The 24,183-nt window shown below is 50.9% G+C and overlaps 1 protein-coding gene across 1 annotated transcript in view; it reads right to left on the bottom strand.

The window, feature by feature from the left end:
- INO80 (INO80 complex ATPase subunit) overlaps positions 1 to 24,183 on the bottom strand; it is a 322,016-nt gene that overhangs the window by 249,545 nt on the left and 48,288 nt on the right. The window contains exons 5-6 of the mRNA XM_075331242.1: positions 14,859 to 15,008; positions 5,193 to 5,310 (exon numbers count right to left, since the gene is read on the bottom strand). Of these exons, the coding sequence (XP_075187357.1) occupies positions 5,193 to 5,310; positions 14,859 to 15,008 (268 nt within the window). The remainder of the gene's footprint in view (positions 1 to 5,192; positions 5,311 to 14,858; positions 15,009 to 24,183) is intronic.

Below are 24,183 nucleotides of genomic sequence, written 5' to 3'. Positions count from 1 at the left end.
TTTTTTTTTTTTTTTTACATTTTTTTTTGTGGCCGCCGAGCACTGGAGGGAGACAGAGGCTGAGACTGGAGGGAGGCAGAGGCTGAGACTGTGGGGAGGCTGGAGGGAGGCAGAGGCTGAGACTGCGGGAGGCTGGAGGGAGGCAGAGGCAGAGACTGGGGGGGAGGCTGGAGGGAGGCAGAGACTGGGGGGAGGCTGGAGGGAGGCAGAGGCTGAGACTGGGGGAGGCTGGAGAGAGGCAGAGGCTGAGACTGGGGGGAGGCTGGAGGGAGGCAGAGACTGGGGGGAGGCTGGAGGGAGGCAGAGGCTGAGACTGGGGGGAGACTGGAGGGAGGCAGAGGGAGAGACTGTGGAGAGGCTGGAGGGAGGCAGAGGCAGAGACTGGGGGGAGGCTGGAGGGAGGCAGAGGCAGAGACTGGGGGGAGGCTGGAGGGAGGCAGAGGCAGAGACTGGGGGGAGGCTGGAGGGAGGCAGAGGCAGAGACTGGAGGGAGGCAGAGGCTGAGACTGGAGAGAGGCAGAGGCTGAGACTGGGGGGAGGCTGGAGGGAGACAGAGGCTGAGACTGGAGGGAGGCAGAGGCTGAGACTGTGGGGAGGCTGGAGGGAGGCAGAGGCTGAGACTGCGGGAGGCTGGAGGGAGGCAGAGGCAGAGACTGGGGGGGAGGCTGGAGGGAGGCAGAGACTGGGGGGAGGCTGGAGGGAGGCAGAGGCTGAGACTGGGGGAGGCTGGAGAGAGGCAGAGGCTGAGACTGGGGGGAGGCTGGAGGGAGGCAGAGGCAGAGACTGGGGGGAGGCTGGAGGGAGGCAGAGGCTGAGACTGGGGGGAGACTGGAGGGAGGCAGAGGGAGAGACTGTGGAGAGGCTGGAGGGAGGCAGAGGCAGAGACTGGGGGGAGGCTGGAGGGAGGCAGAGGCAGAGACTGGGGGGAGGCTGGAGGGAGGCAGAGGCAGAGACTGGGGGGAGGCTGGAGGGAGGCAGAGGCAGAGACTGGAGGGAGGCAGAGGCTGAGACTGGAGGGAGGCAGAGGCTGAGACTGGGGGGAGGCTGGAGGGAGGCAGAGGCTGAGACTGGAGAGAGGCAGAGGCTGAGACTGGGGGGAGGTTGGAGGGAGGCAGAGGCTGAGACTGGAGGGAGGCTGGAGGGAGGCAGAGGCAGAGACTGGGGGGAGGCTGGAGGGAGGCTGAGGCAGAGACTGGGGGGAGGCTGGAGGGAGGCAGAGACTGGAGGGAGGCAGAGGCTGAGACTGGAGGGAGGCAGAGGCTGAGACTGGGGGGAGGCTGGAGGGAGGCAGAGGCTGAGACTGGAGAGAGGCAGAGGCTGAGACTGGGGGGAGGTTGGAGGGAGGCAGAGGCTGAGACTGGAGGGAGGCAGAGGCTGAGACTGTGGGGAGGCTGGAGGGAGGCAGAGGCTGAGACTGGGGGAGGCTGGAGGGAGGCAGAGGCAGAGACTGGGGGAGGCTGGAGGGAGGCAGAGGCAGAGACTGGGAAGAGGCTGGAGGGAGGCAAAGGCTGAGACTGGGGGGAGGCTGGAGGGAGGCAGAGGCAGAGACTGGGGGGAGGCTGGAGGGAGGCAAAGGCAGAGACTGCAGGGAGGCAGAGGCTGAGACTGGAGGGAGGCAGAGGCTGAGACTGGGGGGAGGCTGGAGGGAGGCAGAGGCTGAGACTGGAGAGAGGCAGAGGCTGAGACTGGGGGGAGGTTGGAGGGAGGCAGAGGCTGAGACTGGAGGGAGGCAGAGGCTGAGACTGTGGGGAGGCTGGAGGGAGGCAGAGGCTGAGACTGGGGGAGGCTGGAGGGAGGCAGAGGCAGAGACTGGGGGGAGGCTGGAGGGAGGCAGAGGAAGAGACTGGGGGGAGGCTGGAGGGAGGCAGAGGCTGAGACTGGGGGGAGGTTGGAGGGAGGCAGAGGCTGAGACTGAGGGAGGCAGAGGCTGAGACTGTGGGGAGGCTGGAGGGAGGCAGAGGCTGAGACTGGGGGAGGCTGGAGGGAGGCAGAGGCAGAGACTGGGGGGAGGCTGGAGGGAGGCAGAGGCAGAGACTGGGAGGAGGCTGGAGGGAGGCAGAGGCTGAGACTGGGGGGAGGCTGGAGAGAGGCAGAGGCTGAGACTGGGGGGAGGCTGGAGGGAGGCAGAGGCTGAGACTGGGGGGAGGCTGGAGAGAGGCAGAGGCTGAGACTGGGGGGAGGCTGGAGGGAGGCAGAGGCAGAAACTGGGGGGAGGCTGGAGGGAGGCAGAGGCAGAGACTGGGGGGAGGCTGGAGGGAGGCAGAGACTGGGGGGAGGCTGGAGGGAGGCAGAGGCAGAGACTGGGGGGAGGCTGGAGGGAGGCAGAGTCTGAGACTGGGGGGAGGCTGGAGGGAGGCAGAGGCAGAGACTGGGGGGAGGCTGGAGGGAGGCAGAGGCAGAGACTGGAGGGAGGCAGAGGCTGAGACTGGAGGGAGGCAGAGGCTGAGACTGGGGGGAGGCTGGAGGGAGGCAGAGGCTGAGACTGGAGAGAGGCAGAGGCTGATACTGGGGGGAGGTTGGAGGGAGGCAGAGGCAGAGACTGGGGGGGAGGCTGGAGGGAGGCAGAGGCAGAGACTGGGGGGAGGCTGGAGGGAGGCAGAGTCAGAGACTGGGGGGAGGCTGGAGGGAGGCAGAGGCAGAGACTGGGGGGAGGCTGGAGGGAGGCAGAGGCTGAGACTGGAGGGAGGCTGAGACTGGGGGGAGGCTGGAGGGAGACTGAGGCTGAGACTGGGGGGAGGCTGGAGGGAGGCTGAGGCTGAGACTGGAGGGAGGCTGAGGCTGAGACTGGGGGGAGGCTGGAGGGAGGCAGAGGCAGAGACTGGGGGGAGGCTGGAGGGAGGCAGAGGCAGAGACTGGGGGGAGGCTGAAGGGAGGCTGAGGCTGAGACTGGAGGGAGGCTGAGACTTGAGGGAGGCTGAGGCTGAGACTGGAGGGAGGCTGGAGGGAGGCTGAGGCGGAGACTGGGGCAGGCTGAGGCTGGGGGGAGGCAAAGGCTGAGACTGGGGAAGAGAGGCTGATGCTGAGGGAAGATAGAGGCTGATGCTGGGGGAGAGAGGCTGATGCTGGGGGAGTGGGAGAGAGGGGCTAATGCTAGAGACAAAGGACAAGGGATGAGGGATAGTGCAATGACAAAATCGATTGGGTGGGGGGAGTGTAAGGACTCAGAATAAGAGGGGGCAGCATTGGGAGCTCATTGTGAAGAAGGGGCAGCATGTGTGGGATCAGTATGGAGTGGAGCAATGTAGGGGAGTCAATATCAAGAGTGGGGTAGTGTGTGTGTGGGGGGTCTCAGCATAAGCGTTAGTGTGGTGGTCTTAGCATGAGTGGGGCAACATGAAGGTCTCATTATGGAAAAGAGGAAGGCAGCATTAGGAGCTCATGGAGAGGGACAGCATGCATGGGACATTGTGAGAAGGGGGCAGCATGCATGGGACACTGAGGAGGGGGCAGCATGCATGAGACATTGTGAGGAGGGGGCAGCATGCATGGGACATTGTGAGAAGGGGGCAGCATGCATGGGACACTGAGGAGGGGGCAGCATGCATGAGACATTGTGAGGAGGGAGCAGCATGCATGGGACATTGTGAGGAAGGAGCAGCATGCATGGGACATTGTGAGGAGGGAGCATCAAGCATGAGACATTGTGCGGAGGGAGCAGCATGCATGGGACATTGTGAGGAGGGAGCAGCATGCATGGGACATTGTGAGGCGGGAGCAGCATACATGAGACATTGTGAGGAGGGGGCAGCATGCATGAGACATTGTGAGGAGGGAGCAGCATTCATGGGACATTGTGAGGAGGGAGCAGCATGCATGGGACATTGTGAGGAGGGGCAGCATGCATGGGACATTGTGAGGAGGGAGCAGCATGCATGGGACATTGTGAAGAGGGGGCAGCATGCATGGGACATTGTGAGGAGAGAGCAGCATGCATGGGACATTGTGAGGAGGGGGCAGCATGCATGGGACATTGTGAGGAGGGGGCAGCATGCATGGGACATTGTGAGGAGGGGGCAGCATGCATGGGACATTGTGAGGAGGGGGCAGCATGCAAGGGACATTGTGAGGAGGGGGCAGCATGCAAGGGACATTGTGAGGAGGGAGCAGCATGCATGGGACATTGTGAGGAGGGGGCAGCATGCATGGGACATTGTGAGGAGGGGGCAGCATGCAAGGGACATTGTGAGGAGGGGGCAGCATTCATGGGACATTGTGAGGAGGGGGCAGCATGCATGGGACATTGTGAGGAGGGGGCAGAAAGCATGGGACATTGTGAGGAGGGAGCAGCATGCATGGGACATTGTGACGAGGGAGCAGCATGCAGGGGACATTGTGAGGAGGGGGCAGCATGCATGGGACATTGTGAGGAGGGGGCAGCATGCATGGGACATTGTGAGGAGGGGGCAGCATGCATAGGACATTGTGAGGAGGGGGCAGCATGCATGGGACATTGTGAGGAGGGGGCAGCATGCATGGGACATTGTGAGGAGGGGGCAGCATGCATAGGACATTGTGAGGAGGGGGCAGCATGCATGGGACATTGTGAGGAGGGGGCAGCAAGCATGGGACATTGTGAGGAGGGGGAAGCATGCATGGGACATTGTGAGGAGGGGGCAGCATGCATGGGACATTGTGAGGAGGGGGCAGCATGCATAGGACATTGTGAAGAGGGGGCAGCATGCATGGGACATTGTCCTCACATCATGCTGCTCCCTCCTCACAATGTACAGATCATATTTCATAATCGAGGAAGGTGTGGTGGATATACAGTAGTTTATAAGGGAGGGCAGTGTGTAGTTTATTAGGGGCAGTGTCACAGTCACAGTATATAAGTGGGGACGGTGTGGTGGGAATATTTTATACTCATGCTATGTTTTGATGTGCCTGTGGTGATTCCCATTGGGGGGGGTTCGTTTCTTATTGATACTTTTTAAAGTGTGCTACAGAGTAGATCTGCCTTAAACAGATGTCGTGTGCGAAAACTCAGTTTTACGTTGTCACTAAGGGGCGCGACCACTTAAAGTGCCTAGGGCAGCACGAAGGCAAAATACAGCCCTGGCTACCAGCCACTATAAACACTAGATAGCTTTTAGTGGAATTTGGGAATTGAGGTCATTAAGTTATAAATTTCACATTGCAATTTTGTTTTGGGGGGCGGAGGGGGATGGGGGGGACAAAAAAAAAAGTCTTACCTCTAAATTTCTTTTCATTTTTAATTTTTCTCTTTTTCGGTCCATTGAGATGACGTTGCTCGTGAAACTGATCGTGGGTAGATAGAAGGCCGGCGCTGTAAAAGCGATACTCCTGCAGCTACAAGAAAACAGAAAAGCAATTGTTTGTATTAAAGATATAGGAAAAAAAAACAAGGCAAAAAAATATAATGAAATCTGTCAGCAGGATTTTGCTATTTAATCTGAGAGGGGTAGAGAACCTGATTCCAGCAGTTTGCTGTAGTTTAAATACAATCATTGTTTACTCAGTAGGAGATTATCACTGCAGGACTAGGTGTTGCGTGCCAGGTAGTCCAGCTAATCTGTATAAATCCACCTCCTGGCACCTGATTGGTAGCTCTTTGGCAACTTTGTGTGTACACAGTACATGGGCAATAAGTGGTGTGGGCGGGGTTATACAGAGCTCAGCATTTATAGCACTGCTACATTTACAGCAAAGAAAACAGGGATTCTAATCAGAACTGCACCAAATAGTACAGTAAGGAATACATCGCTGGAATCAGGCTCTCTGCCTCCACATCATGCTGCTCTTCCCTTTCAAAGAGTTTTCCCTCAAAGTTCATTTTAATCAATAAATAATCTAATAATAAAAAATTCCACAATTGTATGTGATTCATTTTTTTTCCTGTCCTGAGATAATCTTATATGTGTGTCTCTGCTGTGTGCTGTGTAATGGCCGTGTCTGACCGTACAGGACATGGTCTGATCAAACCACAGCTCCTGGACAGAGGAGGACACAAAAGTGACTATACACACAGGACAGTATGGGATTATAGTGGATTCTTTTTGTGAGGTAAAACATTTCCCTGCTTGTTTTTTTTTTTTTAAAAGTTTTACTTCAAAGAATCATCTGTGATCCTGTGCTATAATGTCTTTATATTCTTTTGCGTCCTCCCCGATCCAGGAGCTGTGGTGTGATCAGACCATGTCCCTGTAAGGTCAGACACGGCCATTACACAGTACACAGCAGGGACACATATATAACATCTCAGCACAGGCCAAAAAATAATTAAATACATCCAATTGTGGAACTTATTATTATTCCATCTATTGAATAAAATGAACTTTGTTTATGGTAAAAACCCCTTAAATCATGCTGGGTCAGGGGTGGGGGGGACCCTATGGCTCACGAGCCAGATGTGGCTCTTTTGATGGCTGCATCCGGCTCGCAGATAATTCTTTAAAAATAAATACTGTATTTTCCGGTTTGTAAGACGCACTTTTTTTCACCCAAAACTGTGGGGAAACCACATATTGCTTACCGGGGTGGCGATACTGCGTGCTCGTGGGGTGTTGCACCATTGATCTGCTTTGAATCTCCCGCAATTGACGAACGAGATCGACTTCAAGAAAATGGCCGAAGAGGCGGTGCGCTTGCAGATAGGACTCCGCTGCCATTTTCTTAAAGTCCATCTTGTCGATCTGTGTATGCGCCACAGCCATTTTTCTTTAAGTCGATCTCGTCAACTGCAGGAGATTCAAAGTAGTCCGCCGGCAGATCAATGGTGCCCGCCGCCGTGACACCCCAGCAGCATCGCTGACCCTCTTGAGTTGCGACACCCCCTCCTCTGTGCCCGCAGCATCGTCTACCCTGCCTCCTGGGACCCTCTGAGCCGCTCCATCACCACCGCTCCCCCTGGTGAGTACGGCTCTCACGGAATTACATTATAAAATATGTCGCGCTCTTGGCTCTCAGACAAAAAGGTTCCCGACCCCTGCTCTAGGCTGTAGGCTGAACTTGATGGACCTATGTCTACCTTCAACCTTAAAAACTAAAAAAAGAGAATTTTGTTACTTACCGTAAATTCTTTTTCTTATAGTTCCGACATGGGAGACCCAGACCATGGGTGTATAGCTTCTGCCTCCGGAGGACACACAAAGTACTACACTAAAAGTATAGCTCCTCCCTCCGAGCATATACACCCCCCCCGGATGACAAATCCAACCAGTTTAGTGCAAAAGCTGAAGGAGGACATCCACCCATAAGTAGAGATAGAGTAAAACCCGGAATAACCGGAACCTCTGTCTACAACAACAGCCGGTGAAAACACACAGAACAAGAACTGCCAACAGGCAACAGGGAGGGTGCTGGGTCTCCCATGTCGGAACTATAAGAAAAAGAATTTATGGTAAGTAAACAAAATTCTCTTTTTCTTCATCGTTCCTTATGGGAGACCCAGACCATGGGACGTCTCAAAGCAGTCCATGGGTGGGTAATAAACAGAACTGCGAAGTAGGCAAAACCTAACTTCACAAATGGGCGACAGCCGCCCGAAGGACGCGTCTGCCCAAGCTCGCATCTGCCGAAGCATGAGCATGCACTTGGTAGTGATTCGAAAAGGTATGCAGACTAGACCAAGTGGCAGCCTGACAGACCTGCTGAGCCGTAGCCTGGTGCCTGAAGGCCCAAGAGGCACCGACCGCTCTGGTCGAGTGCGCCTTAATCCCCGGCGGGGGAGGCACCTGAGAACATTGGTAGGCATCGGATATGGCCGACCTAATCCAACGAGCTAGGGTCGGTTTAGAAGCCGAGAGACCCTTGCGCTGACCTGTGGTCAGCACCAAAAGAGAGGTGCACCGCCTAAGAGCAGCGGTGCGAGACACATAGATCCGGAGTGCCCGCACCAGATCCAGAGTAAGCAACGCTTTCTCAAAGCGATGCACAGGGGCCGGACAAAGGGAAGGCAATGAAATGTCCTGGTTAAGGTGGAAAGGAGACACCACCTTAGGGAGAAAGTCCGGAGTCGGACGGAGAACCACCTTGTCTTGGTGAAAAACCAAAAAGGGTGATCCCGAAGAGAGCGCAGCCAAATCAGAGACTCTTCTGAGAGAAATTATGGCCACCAGAAAGACCACTTTCTGTGAAAGACGAAACAACGAAACCTCCCTAAGAGGCTCAAAGGGGGGTTTCTGTAAGGCCGTGAGGACCAGATTAAGGTCTCAGGGATCCAGAGGCCGCCGGTAAGGCGGATGATGTGAGATGCGCCCTGCATGAAGGTGCGCACCTGGGCCAGCCGAGCGAGACGCCGCTGGAACAACACTGACAGAGCCGGGACCTGTCCCTTGAGGGAATAGAGGGACAGTCCTAGCTGCAGACCGGACTGTAGAAAGGACAGGATAGTCGGCAAGGAAAAACGGCCAAGGAGCATGGCCGGAAGAACGACACCAGGACAGGAAAATTCTCCAAGTCCTGTGGTAAATCCTGGCCGAGGAAGACTTCCGAGCCTGAGTCATAGTGAAGATGACCTCGGAAGGAATGCCTGAAGCCGTAAGGATCCAGGGCTCAAGAGCCACGCCGTCAATCTGAGAGCCGCAGAATTCTGGCGGAAAACGGACCCTGTGAGAGAAGGCCTGGGCGGTCCGGGAGATGCCACGGCACCTCTACGGACAGACGGAGCAGGTCTGGGAACCAAGCTCGCCTGGGCCAGTCTGGGGCGATGAGTACGACCCGACGGCCCTCCATTCTGATCTTGCGCAGGACTCTGGGCAAGAGAGCTAGAGGGGGAAACACGTAGGCCAGACGGAACTGGGACCAATCCTGAACCAGCACGTCCGCCGCCAAGGCCTGAGGATCGTGGGAGCGAGCCACGTAAACCGGGACCTTGTTGTTGTGCCGGGATGCCATTAGATCCACTTCCGAAGTGCCCCATTTGCGGAAGATTGACCGGAACACTGCCGGATGCAGGGCCCACTCGCCGCTGTCCACGGTTTGAGGCTGAGATAATCTGCCTCCCAGTTTTCTACGCCTGGGATGTGGACTGCGGATATGGTGGACTTGGAGTCCTCCATCCACTGAAGGATGCGTTGAATTTTCAACAGGGCTAGGCGGCTGCGAGTCCCACCCTGGGGATTGATGTAGGCAACTGCTGTCGCGTTGTCTGACTGGACTCGAATGTGCTTGCCCGCCGACAGGTGGTGAAAAACTACGAGAGCTAGAAGCACAGCTCTGATTTCCAGCACATTGATCGAGAGGGCTGATTCGGACGGAGTCCAAGTGCCCTGTGCTCGGTGGTGGAGAAACACTGCTCCCCAGCCGGATAGACTGGCATCCGTGGTGAGAATCACCCAGGACGGGGCCAGAAAGGAGCGTCCCTGGGACAGAGAGAGGGGCCGAAGCCACCACTAAAGAGAGCTCCTGGTCTGTGGCGACAGAGCCACTAGCCTGTGCAAGGAAGAGGTCCCTTGTCCCAACAGCGGAGAATGTCCAGCTGCAGGGGACGCAGATGGAACTGGCAAAGGGAACCGCTTCCATTGACGCCACCATCTGACCCAGCACCTGCATGAGGTGCCTGATGGAATGACGGCGGAGCCTCAGCAGAGAGCGAACCGCCAGATGAAAGGACTGCTGTTTGACTAAGGGCAACTTCACAAGTGCCAGCAGAGTCTCGAATTGCATCCCTAGGTACGTAAGTTCCTGGGTCGGGGTCAGAGTGGACTTGCAAGCGTGGCGAGAGTGAGCGAGACACTCCGCTGACAGTCTGCACTGGATGAAGCCTTGACTAGAAGGTCGTCCAGGTAAGGAATCACTACCAACCCCTGGAGGTGCAGAACCGCAACCACTGCTGCCATGACCTTGGCGAATACACGAGGGGCCGTGGCTAACCCGAAGGGGAGAGCCACGAATTGGAAATGTTCCTCTCCGATTACAAAACGTAGCCAACGCTATTGTGAAACTGCGATTGGCGCATGCAGATAGACATCTCTGATGTCGATGGATGCTAAGAAATCTCCTTGGGTCATTGACTGATCGCAGAGATTCCATGCAAAAATGCCGCACCTGAACATGCTTGTTGAGAAGCTTGAGATCCAGGTCGGAAAGTACCGTCCTTTTCGGGGACTAAGAAGAGATTTGAGTAGAAATCTCAGAACCGTTCCCAGTCGGGAACCGGTACAATTACTCCATTGGCCTGCAAGAATGCCACGGCCTGTGAGAAGGCGGCGGCCTTGGAGCAGGGGGAAGTTGACAGAAAAAATCTGTTTGGCGGGCTGGATAGAATTCTATTCTGTAGCCGTGGGAGATGGTAACCCACACCCACTGATCGGAGACGTGTTGAAACCACACGTCGCCCAAGAGGGAGAGCCTGCCACCGACCAAGGACATTGCTGGCGCGGCCAGATCTGAGGACGCGGCTTCATGCGCCAGTTGGTTTACGGACCTTGGCTGAGTTAGTGGACGAGGCCGAGAGCTTAGAGGACGACCAGTTAGAGGAACGAAAGGAACGAAACCTCGACTGGTTCTTGCCCTGGACAGGTTTCCTGGGTTTGTGGCATGGAAGTACTCTTCCTGCCAAAAGCTTCCTTAATAATTTCATCCAGTTGTTCACCGAATAGACTGGTCCCAGAAAGGGAGTCCAGCAAGGAACTTCTTAAGAAGCATCTGCCTTCCACTCTCGAAGCCACAGGAGCCTGCGGATAGCGAGGGAAGTAGCCGAGGCCACCGCAGTGCGGTGACAGTCTCCAGCATGGCAGACATGGCATAGGATGAAAAAACTGAAGCCTGGAAGTTAAGGCAACCATTTCGGGCATAAAGTCCCTGGTGAGGGAATGCATCTCCTCCAGAGAAGCAGAGATGGCTCTGAGAGCCCGCACTGCTGCAAAAGATGGGGAGAACGAGGCCCCTGCCGCCTCATATATAGATTTGGCCAGAAGGACAACCTGGCGGACAGTGGGATCCTTAGAGAGGTGCCGTCAGCCACTGACACAACTGTCCGGGCTGAAAGTCTAGACACCGGAGGGTCCATCCTTGGTGAATGAGCCCACTCCTTGACCACCACTGGTGGAAGGGGGAAACAGTCATCAGAACCACGCTTTGGGAAGCGTCTGTCAGGACAGGCTCTGGGCTTGGTCACAGTGGCCTGAAAGCTGGAGTGGATAAGGAACACACTCCTTGTTTTCTTAGGCAAGGTATACTGACGCTTTTCTGCCAGAGAGGGGTGCTCCCCTGATACCGGCGGATCGAGGTCCAGTACAAATATAATGGACGCAATCAAATCATTAGCATCTGCGTCACTTTCGGACAGATCAATGGGGTACATGGAGAAGCGTCCGAGCCCCCAGTAAAGGCATCCTCCTTGTCCTGCGAGTCAGCTCATGAATCAGAGCCGCAGGGCGAGGAGGGAAAGGGGACCCTGCGTCTCCATTTTAGGAGGACGGGGTCTGAGACCAGATGAAGAATCCTCTGTGAGCTTTGCTGAGCGAGCCGTAGCAGCAGAAGCGCCCTTAGAAGGGGGCTGATGCATGCTCAGCAGTGTCCGGGACAGCTGTCCCCTGGAGAGAGGAATTCTACCCAAGCCGGGGGTTCAGCCACCGGAGCCGGAGCAGCCGGTGGGACCACTGGGGATAAGCCTCCAGGCTGAGGGACCACTATGTTAGAGCAGGCATCACAATGTGGTTATGTGCTCGGTACAGGCAGTACGAGCCTACATGCAGTGCATAATAAGAACAGCCTTGCAGCCCTGCTCTGATGTGAGACATGCTGCAGAAGTGGGGGCTCTGTCCAGAAAGACCCCCAGCAGAGTATATAAACAGGGTATATAAGCAGCTGCACAACCGGAGGTTGTGGCTTGCCAGACCGTTTACATAGAGACATCTCTGTGCCCTCCAGATCCCCCAGCCCAGGCCCCCATTTGTCACAATGTGGTTATGCAGACATTGAGAACACTGAGAAAATGGCGCCGTGAGCGAGGAGAGGGGACGGGGCCTACTCTGAGAGCTGGATCCGGAGGGCCAATGAGGTATACAGGGGAGGGAATCCTTCCTCAGTGAGGAGTGTCCCTTCCCTGTGCTGAACAGCCGCTGGGCGGAGCCGCACTGTCCCTCTGCATGATTGACATGCAGGGGCAGTGAAATCGAAACTAGGCCTCAGGCGAAGCCGGGGCCTAGATTTAAACATGCGGCCAGCGTGCAGGCACCATCGGCGCGGTTCTCCAGTGAAAACTGGAGAACCGGCCGGAAATGTTAACAAAGACATATAACACACTCTCCCCCACAAATAAAGTACAAGGGACCCCTGGAAAGACCACTTTCTGTGGTAATAACGTCTCAGTACTTAGCTTGTGAGACGCAGGTGCCAGGTCCCTGGGGGGTGATCGCTCCGTCCGGCAGGATCCTGAAAGGGCTGCGGATGGAGACCGGTCTCCTGCAAAGCAGTGAGAACCGTGATGGCTCCCACTTCAAGCCAGAGCCTCAGGGGATGGTGAAGGAGCGCGGCATGTGAAGGCTCCAGCCCTGAAATCAACCTTAACAGCACCGCCGACACAGTGGGGTGAGAAGGGACATGCCGGGAGTCCAGATTGGACCCGCTTTTCTTCCAAATCTTTGAAATCAAAAATCAAAAATCAAAATTCAGAGAATGCATGTGTGTGTGTGACCTCCTGAACACAAAGCATTGAACTGGTTGGATTTGTCATCCGGGGGGGTGTATATGCTCGGAGGGAGGAGCTACACTTTTAGTGTAGTACTTGGTGTGTCCTCCGGAGGCAGAAGCTATACACCCATGGTCTGGGTCTCCCATAAGGAACGATGAAGAAAATATGAAACTCTGATGTAATCAAGACATCAATTTCTGATGGTAGCGTTCCTGTAGGACACACAATGCAGTCCCCCTGCTCGCTAGCCATGACACTGGGTATCAGAGTGCCTGATTAAGGTGACATCATCGCAACATCACTGGCGGTGCGGCTCCTTGTGGCTCCACACTCTTATCACCAGATGATGGGGCATATATTTTTTATTTGACACCACCTCATCCATCGCCATGGTCACTTTTTCTTCTATCGTCCACTTTATACCTTTTCATGAACTTTTGTTACCGTGTTCAACCACAATTCCCCCCTTCCTAAAAAGGACTGAACAAACATTGCTAGGTACATGTCCAAAAGGCCAGCGGCAACAACAGGCCGGAGTGTTGGTGAGGGGTGTTTGGGTGTCAAATCCGTACACCGAATAGGGGATAACGTCCTGATTTTGGGGGGGGGGAACAACTGCAAGTTCCATAACCGAATGCAAGAAAAGGGCTCTTCTGATTGGTGTAGGGGAGGAGACCGCACCTGGAGCACCGATCCTCTATGGGACGGCAGGAATTAGCCGAGCATATATGAGACAAGAATAATGCAAAATGTAGATCTAGAAGCAATGCCTATTTATTTTCCATAATTTCTATTACATACACTACTCACAAACAGTTCAGGAAATTTGGCTTTTGGGTGAAATTTCAGGATGATCCTAAAATGCACTCTGACCCTAATGTGACCTTCTCTGACCTTCTGGATGCTCATGTCCAACTGTTCAATGTTTCACGACTTTTTGCACAACTTGATGCTCTCTAACAAGGAGCTTAATGGCAAAATTCACAACAGGTGTTTGATCCATGAGTCGCCCAATAAATGCTGAAGTTCAATTAGAATTAGTATTTAACCGTCCTCCTCATCAGGCTATTCACATTTTGACATTATGAGACCAAGACAACACCTAACAATTGATCAGCAGTATTTCACTATTGCGAGTCTCCAAGCAGGATGTTCTCAGATGGAAGTGGTCACTGAGCTTATGGTGTCACAGAGTGTCACCAGCAGGTTGTACAGAGATACTGAGAGACTGGAAGAGTCACAGAAAGGCAGAGAAGTGGATGTCCTTTGGCCACATCCCACACTGATGACTGCTTCATTGTGAACAGTGCACTTCAGAACCAGATGCAACACAACCCCAGGCACATTCAAGGAAGGTGAGAGCCATCTCGCATCAGACCATTCGAAATCATTTACATCAGCGTGGTCTGTCTGCTAGACGATCTGCAAAGGGAACCTGACCACTGGTGCGTGCACCAGGGAGCATTTATGCTGGACGAGGGACCAGTGGCCTCAGTGCTGGTCACTGATGAAAGGCGATTTACCCTGTGCAGAATTGATGGCCACCAACGATGTAAGAGACGTCAAGGAGAGCTCCATGTATCAGCCACTGGTGTCACCAGACGCGCCTTTGGTGGTGGTGTCTAGTCAATACAGAACTGTCCTACAATTTGCAACAAGCCCCTACTACTTGAATAAGATCATTAGTCCAGTCATTGTGCCTCTACATGATCCACACCGGCCTAATCTCATCTTCATGAATTACAATGCTCCAGATCATCGAGGTCACATCATTAGGGAACGGCTGCTGGAGACTGGAGGACCTCAAATGGAGCGGCCGGCACTTTCTCCAGACCTGAATCCCATAGGAAACCTACGGGATCAGCTGAGTCGCTGTGTAGAGGCCGTAACTCTGTACCTCAGAACCTCAATGACCTGAGAGACACCGGCCTCCGCAGAGAACACTCCATTGGTGACCAGCAGGAGATATCGTCGTCAAGCTGTATCTGATACTCAAGGACGCATGACAAGTTACTGAGAGATTGACATTTTTTGGGGGTATATAGATCACTGTAGAGTCAACCTTTTACGTTTTCTATAAATTTAATCTGAAAACCAAATATCCCTATCTTTTTGTGATTAGTATACAAATTGTCTCTCCAGGACAGGAGACAAACTCTAGCGCAGCGCCACCTATTGGATGTAGCTATCCTAAAAGTGATTAGTACATGAAGGTACACGCTGAAGATACAGAAGACTATGAGGTTAGGAGATAAAATACCTCTTTGTCCTTGTGATATTTGTTCTGGTGGAGCTTTTTGTATTTGTGCATCCGGAGCATATCATAGAGCTCATCTTTAGATAGAGAATATTCATCGTCTTCATCACTTACAGATTCCGAGTCACTGGTGTCCTCGTTCAGGAGTATGTTCTACAAACAGAAGCAAACTAGTGACAACTAAAACATAAAGGAGCATCTGGCATCTTAGTTTTTATTTCATAAAGTGAAAAGCACAAGTGAACTTAAAGACACGTTGTGTATGTATGTATTATCAGAGACACTTGCATCCCCCACCTCCTGGACTGATTTCAATTCCCGAGTACAAATCAGTATTCAGTGAAGACAGAATTTCCTATTACTGAGAGAGGAGATGACAAGTTGTTCTTTTTTTTAAATTCTATGAAGAAGAAGGGAGCTAGAGACAGACACAGACATTCTGCTGCAAGTTCTTCTGAAATGAGGAATGAAGAGCTAGAGGCAGACATTCTGCTGCAAGTTCTTCTGAAATGAGGAATGAAGAGCTAGAGGCAGACATTCTGCTGCAAGTTCTTCTGAAATGAGGAATGAAGAGCTAGAGGCAGACATTCTGCTGCAAGTTCTTCTGAAATGAGGAATGAAGAGCTAGAGGCAGACATTCTGCTGCAAGTTCTTCTGAAATGAGGAATGAAGAGCTAGAGGCAGACATTCTGCTGCAAGTTCTTCTGAAATGAGGAATGAAGAGCTAGAGGCAGACATTCTGCTGCATGTTCTCCTGAAATGAGGAGGGAAGAGCTAGAGGCAGACATTCTGCTGCACGTTTTCCTGAAATGACGAGGGAAGAGCTAGAGGCAGACATTCTGCTGCACGTTTTCCTGAAATGAGGAGGGAAGAGCTAGAGGCAGACATTCTGCTGCAAGTTCTCCTGAAATGAGGAGGGAAGAGCTAGAGGCAGACATTCTGCTGCATGTTCTCCTGAAATGAGGAGGGAAGAGCTAGAGGCAGACATTCTGCTGCACGTTTTCCTGAAATAAGGAGGGAAGAGCTAGAGGCAGACATTCTGCTGCAAGTTTTCCTGAAATGAGGAGGGAAGAGCTAGAGGCAGACATTCTGCTGCATGTTCTCCTGAAATGAGGAGGGAAGAGCTAGAGGCAGACATTCTGCTGCACGTTTTCCTGAAATGAGGAGGGAAGAGCTAGAGGCAGACATTCTGCTGCAAGTTTTCCTGAAATGAGGAGGGAAGAGCTAGAGGCAGACATTCGGCTGCAAGTTTTCATGAAATGAGGAGGAAAGCGCTAGAGGCAGACCTTCTGCTGCATGTTCTCCTGAAATGAGGAGGGAAGCGCTAGAGGCAGACATTCTGCTGCAAGTTCTCCTGAAATGAGGAGGGAAGAGCTAGAGGCAGACATTCTGCTGCACGTTCTCCTGAAATGAGGAGGGAAGAGCTAGAGGCAGACATTCTGCTGCAAGTTTTCCTGAAATGACGAGGGAAGAGCTAGAAGCAGACATTCTTATGCATGTTTTCCTGAAATAAGGAGGGTAGAGCTAGAGGCAGACATTCTGCTGCACGTTTTCCTGAAATGAGGAGGGAAGAGCTAGAGGCAGACATTCTGCTGCAAGTTTTCCTGAAATGAGGAGGGAAGAGCTAGAGGCAGACATTCGGCTGCAAGTTTTCATGAAATGAGGAGGAAAGCGCTAGAGGCAGACCTTCTGCTGCATGTTCTACTGAAATGAGGAGGGAAGCGCTAGAGGCAGACATTCTGCTGCAAGTTCTCCTGAAATGAGGAGGGAAGAGCTAGAGGCAGACATTCTGCTGCATGTTTTCCTGAAATAAGGAGGGTAGAGCTAGAGGCAGACATTCTGCTGCACGTTTTCCTGAAATGAGGAGGGAAGAGCTAGAGGCAGACATTCTGCTGCACGTTTTCCTGAAATAAGGAGGGAAGATCTAGAGGCAGACATTCTGCTGCAAGTTCTCCTGAAATGAGGAGGGAAGAGCTAGAGGCAGACATTCTGCTGCATGTTCTCCTGAAATGAGGAGGGAAGAGCTAGAGGCAGACATTCTGCTGCACGTTTTCCTGAAATGACGAGGGAAGAGCTAGAGGCAGACATTCTGCTGCACGTTTTCCTGAAATGAGGAGGGAAGAGCTAGAGGCAGACATTCTGCTGCAAGTTCTCCTGAAATGAGGAGGGAAGAGCTAGAGGCAGACATTCTGCTGCACGTTTTCCTGAAATAAGGAGGGAAGAGCTAGAGGCAGACATTCTGCTGCAAGTTTTCCTGAAATGAGGAGGGAAGAGCTAGAGGCAGACATTCTGCTGCATGTTCTCCTGAAATGAGGAGGGAAGAGCTAGAGGCAGACATTCTGCTGCAAGTTTTCCTGAAATGACGAGGGAAGAGCTAGAGGCAGACATTCTGCTGCATGTTTTCCTGAAATAAGGAGGGTAGAGCTAGAGGCAGACATTCTGCTGCACGTTTTCCTGAAATGAGGAGGGAAGAGCTAGAGGCAGACATTCTGCTGCACGTTGTCCTGAAATAAGGAGGGAAGATCTAGAGGCAGACATTCTGCTGCAAGTTCTCCTGAAATGAGGAGGGAAGAGCTAGAGGCAGACATTCTGCTGCATGTTCTCCTGAAATGAGGAGGGAAGAGCTAGAGTCAGACATTCTGCTGCATGTTCTCCTGAAATGAAAAGGGAAGAGCTAGAGGCAGACATTCTGCTGCAAGTTCTCCTGAAATGAGGAGGGAAGAGCTAGAGGCAGACATTCTGCTGCATGTTCTCCTGAAATGAGGAGGGAAGAGCTAGAGGCAGACATTCTGCTGCACGTTTTCCTGAAATAAGGAGGGAAGAGCTAGAGGCAGACATTCTGCTGCAAGTTTTCCTGAAATGAGGAGGGAAGAGCTAGAGGCAGACATTCTGCTGCATGTTCTCCTGAAATGAGGAGGGAAGAGCTAGAGGCAGACATTCTGCTGCAAGTTTTCCTGAAATGACGAGGGAAGAGCTAGAAGCAGACATTCTGCTGCATGTTTTCCTGAAATAAGGAGGGTAGAGCTAGAGGCAGACATTCTGCTGCACGTTTTCCTGAAATGAGGAGGGAAGAGCTAGAGGCAGACATTCTGCTGCAAGTTTTCCTGAAATGAGGAGGGAAGAGCTAGAGGCAGACATTCGGCTGCAAGTTTTCATGAAATGAGGAGGAAAGCGCTAGAGGCAGACCTTCTGCTGCATGTTCTCCTGAAATGAGGAGGGAAGCGCTAGAGGCAGACATTCTGCTGCAAGTTCTCCTGAAATGAGGAGGGAAGAGCTAGAGGCAGACATTCTGCTGCATGTTCTCCTGAAATGAGGAGGGAAGAGCTAGAGGCAGACATTCTGCTGCACGTTTTCCTGAAATAAGGAGGGAAGAGCTAGAGGCAGACATTCTGCTGCAAGTTTTCCTGAAATGAGGAGGGAAGAGCTAGAGGCAGACATTCTGCTGCAAGTTTTCCTGAAATGACGAGGGAAAAGCTAGAAGCAGACATTCTTATGCATGTTTTCCTGAAATAAGGAGGGTAGAGCTAGAGGCAGACATTCTGCTGCACGTTTTCCTGAAATGAGGAGGGAAGAGCTAGAGGCAGACATTCTGCTGCAAGTTTTCCTGAAATGAGGAGGGAAGAGCTAGAGGCAGACATTCGGCTGCAAGTTTTCATGAAATGAGGAGGAAAGCGCTAGAGGCAGACCTTCTGCTGCATGTTTTCCTGAAATGAGGAGGAAAGTGCTAGAGGCAGACCTTCTGCTGCATGTTCTCCTGAAATGAGGAGGGAAGAGCTAGAGGCATACATTCTGCTGCACGTTTTCCTGAAATAAGGAGGGAAGATCTAGAGGCAGACATTCTGCTGCAAGTTCTCCTGAAATGAGGAGGGAAGCGCTAGAGGCAGATATTCTGCTGAAAGTTCTCCTGAAATGAGGAGGGAAGCGCTAGAGGCAGATATTCTGCTGAAAGTTCTCCTGAAATGAGGAGGGAAGAGCTAGACGCAGACATTCTGCTGAAAGTTCTCCTGAAATGAGGAGGGAAGAGCTAGAGGCAGACATTCTGCTGCAAGTTCTCCTGAAATGAGGAGGGAAGAGCTAGAGGCAGACATTCTGCTGCATGTTCTCCTGAAATGAGGAGGGAAGAGCTAGAGGCAGACATTCTGCTGCACGTTTTCCTGAAATAAGGAGGGAAGAGCTAGAGGCAGACATTCTGCTGCAAGTTTTCCTGAAATGAGGAGGGAAGAGCTAGAGGCAGACATTCTGCTGCATGTTCTCCTGAAATGAGGAGGGAAGAGCTAGAGGAAGACATTCTGCTGCAAGTTTTCCTGAAATGACGAGGGAAGAGCTAGAAGCAGACATTCTGCTGCATGTTTTCCTGAAATAAGGAGGGTAGAGCTAGAGGCAGACATTCTGCTGCAAGTTCTCCTGAAATGAGGAGGGAAGAGCTAGAGGCAGACATTCTGCTGCATGTTCTCCTGAAATGAGGAGGGAAGAGCTAGAGGCAGACATTCTGCTGCACGTTTTCCTGAAATAAGGAGGGAAGAGCTAGAGGCAGACATTCTGCTGCAAGTTTTCCTGAAATGAGGAGGGAAGAGCTAGAGGCAGACATTCTGCTGCATGTTTTCCTGAAATAAGGAGGGTAGAGCTAGAGGCAGACATTCTGCTGCACGTTTTCCTGAAATGAGGAGGGAAGAGCTAGAGGCAGACATTCTGCTGCAAGTTTTCCTGAAATGAGGAGGGAAGAGCTAGAGGCAGACATTCGGCTGCAAGTTTTCATGAAATGAGGAGGAAAGCGCTAGAGGCAGACCTTCTGCTGCATGTTCTCCTGAAATGAGGAGGGAAGCGCTAGAGGCAGACATTCTGCTGCAAGTTCTCCTGAAATGAGGAGGGAAGAGCTAGAGGCAGACATTCTGCTGCATGTTTTCCTGAAATAAGGAGGGAAGATCTAGAGGCAGACATTCTGCTGCAAGTTCTCCTGAAATGAGGAGGGAAGAGCTAGAGGCAGACATTCTGCTGCAAGTTTTCCTGAAATGAGGAGGAAAGTGCTAGAGGCAGACCTTCTGCTGCATGTTCTCCTGAAATGAGGAGGGAAGAGCTAGAGGCAGACATTCTGCTGCACGTTTTCCTGAAATAAGGAGGGAAGATCTAGAGGCAGACATTCTGCTGCAAGTTCTCCTGAAATGAGGAGGGAAGAGCTAGAGGCAGACCTTCTGCTGCATGTTCTCCTGAAATGAGGAGGGAAGCGCTAGAGGCAGATATTCTGCTGAAAGTTCTCCTGAAATGAGGAGGGAAGAGCTAGAGGCAGACATTCTGCTGAAAGTTGTCCTGAAATGAGGAGGGAAGAGCTAGAGGCAGACATTCTGCTGCAAGTTCTCCTGCCATGACAGTTACAGTTCCACGTAGAACTGTGTAAGCACCAACATTAATCTCTCTCAGTAATGGGGAAGTTTCAATGAAACTGAAGACAGATTGTACCTGTAAATTGAGAATTAAAGGGGTGGTTCACCCATATTTTTTATTGTCTAGATCGATATTATATTGAGAAACAATGTTTATCTCAAATACCTTGTGTTGTCAATAGTGCCTGTGAGAGGCGCTATTGCAGACCGCTGCTCCCCATCCAGTGACGTACCCGTCCAATGCTGCCTCGTCACATCCGTGCAGCCGGCTACATTCTGAGCCCATCTGCTCCCTGCTCCTCCTCCCTCCTAGCACGTCTCTTGCTTGCAGCGTTCTGCGAGGAGGGAGGAGGAGGTGGGTGCAGGAGACGTGCCGTGCTAGGAGGGAGGAGGGAGGAGAGGGGGGAGCAAATGGGCTGTGACAGCAGTGAAACACCGCTCACAGCTCAGAGTCTGGAAGACTGTAGCCGGCTGCACGGATGTGACGAGGCAGCATTGGACGGGTACGTCACTGGACGGGGAGCAGCGGTCTGCAATAGCGCCTCTCACAGGCACTATTGACAACACAAGGTATTTGAGAGAAACATTGTTTCTCAATATAATATCGATCTAGACAATAAAAAATATGGGTGAACCACCCCTTTAAAGATCAGTCATATTAAGATATATCACAAAGTTGCTTATTTTTTACATGTACTGTGCTCATGACTTGCATACCTGTATAAAAAAGTTGGTTATTTCTCAAGTTAGAACTTTAGACTAGTCAAGTACATCATGTATGTATGTATGTATGTATGTATGTATGTATGTATGTATGTATACACACACACACACACACATACATATACACACATGTATATTTTTTTACTTTACCTGATACAGACTACACAATACAACAACAAGAAACGTATAGGGCCTAAAATTCAATTTTTAATTCAAATAAGTTCCTAAAATGAAAACAGTGTGTACAATTGCTTAACAGGTATAGGAGACTGACAAGGTCTGAGCCCTAAATAATGGTGCACATATTTTACCAATAATGTGTCAGTGCCTTTAAATTTATTCATTATTAAATATGGATTCAAAGCGATAGTAAAAGACTGGTGTAATTTACAAAATGTGCGTTGGGGCGGTGGGAGAGGATACTGTGACTGACTCTGTATACAAAGTCCTTGTACTGTCTATTTACCAAAGAAGTATACACTCTACAAAGGGCTGCTGATAAGTCTTTGGCTTTATGATCTTTTTCTGTTTATAAGGTAATGAATGTTACATCACATGAAAGCCTTATGTGTCTAATAAGGGTTTTCAAAATGTTGCGTTTGTTGCTTATGACAACAGTGTTCTACACACGCGGGAAAACAAAATGGCGGAGTCTAATGCGATATTCACAGCATCTGAGAGCAGAGGAGAGATAAAATTCTTGTTTCTGTAAGGAAAGTCCGCGGCGGATATTCATGGTGATATGTCGCAGACATTGGGGGATCAATGCCCTTCATATTCCACAGGTAAGAACTGGGTTGCCAAATGTAAAACGAGCCACTTCAGCCCCAATGATGAGGAACGTCCTGGACGCCCGAGAGTGGTTGTTGTTCCGGAGATCCTCGATGCTGCGCACAACCTCATACTGGAGAATCCACGAATTTCAGCTAAAGCAATAGCAGACATCATGGGGATTTCCCGGGAACGTGTTTGTGTCATTATCCATGAACATTTGGACATGAGGAAGCTTCTGCAAATGGGCCCCAAATGTCTGACAACAGATCAGAGAAGCAGCGAGTGACAACTTCCCGATCCATTTGTCAGCGTTTCTGGACTGATAAGAACTTTCTGGAGCGACCGGTCACTATTGATGAGACCTGGATTTATTTGTATGACCCTGGAAACAAGGAGCAGTCAAAAGAGTGGAGGCACAGTGGTTCTCCTCGTCCAAAGAAGATCAGGGGGTAAAAATCAGCCACTAAGGTGATGGCGTCTGTGTTCTGGGATAAGGAGGGTGTGCTGCTAGTGGACTACCTTCAAAAGGGTTCCACCATCAATGCAATGTATTACACTGAACTTTTGAACCAATTGAAGGCAGCTCTGAAGGCCAAAAGGCGCGGGAAGCTGTCCAAAGGAATCTTGTTCCTGCAAGACAACGCCTCCGCTCACACCGCACAAGCGACCATGGTAACACTGGCAGAGCCGGGCTTCAGCTGGTGACCACCCACCTTATTCACCAGATCTAGCTTCCTCCAACTATCATCTGTTTCCAAACCTGAAGAAACACCTCAAGGTACCAAATTTCACCCCATTTCTGATGCCATGGCTGCTATAAATGCCTGGTTTGAGGCACAACCGAAATCCTTCTTTTTGCTAGGCTTACAGAACTTGGAATACCGGTGTAAGAAGTGTGTGGTCATCAGTGGAGAGAATGTGGAAGAAATGGAGAGTTTCATCATCCTAGCTCCGTTTCTTTCTGGGTAAAGCCAAAGACTTATCAGCAGCCCCTTGTATAGTTTACATGTTTCACGCTTTGTCTGGCTGTACAATTTTAACTATAGGTGCTGTAATTACACCCACAATAACCTACATTAATGAAAGCAAGGTAATTCCAACATTACACATGGATCACTATCACACATGGATACACAACATTACACATGGATCACTATCACACATGGATACATAACATTACACATGGATCACTATCACACATGGATACATAACATTACACATGGATCACTATCACACATGGATACACAACATTACACATGGATCACTATCACACATGGATACATAACATCACACATGGATCACCATCACACATGGATACATAACATTACACATGGATCACTATCACACATGGATACACAACATTACACATGGATCACCATCACACATGGATAGATAACATTACACATGGATCACCATCACAATGGATACATAACATTACACATGGATCACTATCACACATGGATACATAACATCACACATGGATCACTATCACACATGGATACATAACATTACACATGGATCACTATCACACATGGATACACAACATTACACATGGATCACTATCACACATGGATACATAACATTACACATGGATCACCATCACACATGGATACATAACATCACACATGGATCACTATCACACATGGATACACAACATTACACATGGATCACTATCACACATGGATACATAACATCACACATGGATCACTATCACACATGGATACATAACATTACACATGGATCACTATCACACATGGATACACAACATTACACATGGATCACTATCACACATGGATACATAACATTACACATGGATCACCATCACACATGGATACATAACATCACACATGGATCACTATCACACATGGATACACAACATTACACATGGATCACTATCACACATGGATACATAACATCACACATGGATCACTATCACACATGGATACACAACATTACACATGGATCACCATCACACATGGATACATAACATTACACATGGATCACTATGACACATGGATAGATAACATTACACATGGATCACCATCACAATGGATACATAACATTACACATGGATCACTATCACACATGGATACATAACATCACACATGGATCACTATCACACATGGATACACAACATTACACATGGATCACTATCACACATGGATAGATAACATCACACATGGATCACTATCACACATGGATACATAACATTACACATGGATCACTATCACACATGGATACACAACATTACACATGGATCACTATCACACATGGATACATAACATTACACATGGATCACCATCACACATGGATACATAACATCACATATGGATCACTATCACACATGGATACACAACATTACACATGGATCACTATCACACATGGATACATAACATCACACATGGATCACTATCACACATGGATACATAACATTACACATGGATCACTATCAC

Source organism: Anomaloglossus baeobatrachus, chromosome 12, assembly GCF_048569485.1.
Source record: "Anomaloglossus baeobatrachus isolate aAnoBae1 chromosome 12, aAnoBae1.hap1, whole genome shotgun sequence".
In the NCBI taxonomy this organism is placed as follows: Eukaryota; Metazoa; Chordata; class Amphibia; order Anura; family Aromobatidae; genus Anomaloglossus; species Anomaloglossus baeobatrachus.
The sequence above is the reverse complement of the archived record's forward strand: the minus strand, read 5'-3'. Positions and strand labels throughout refer to the sequence as shown.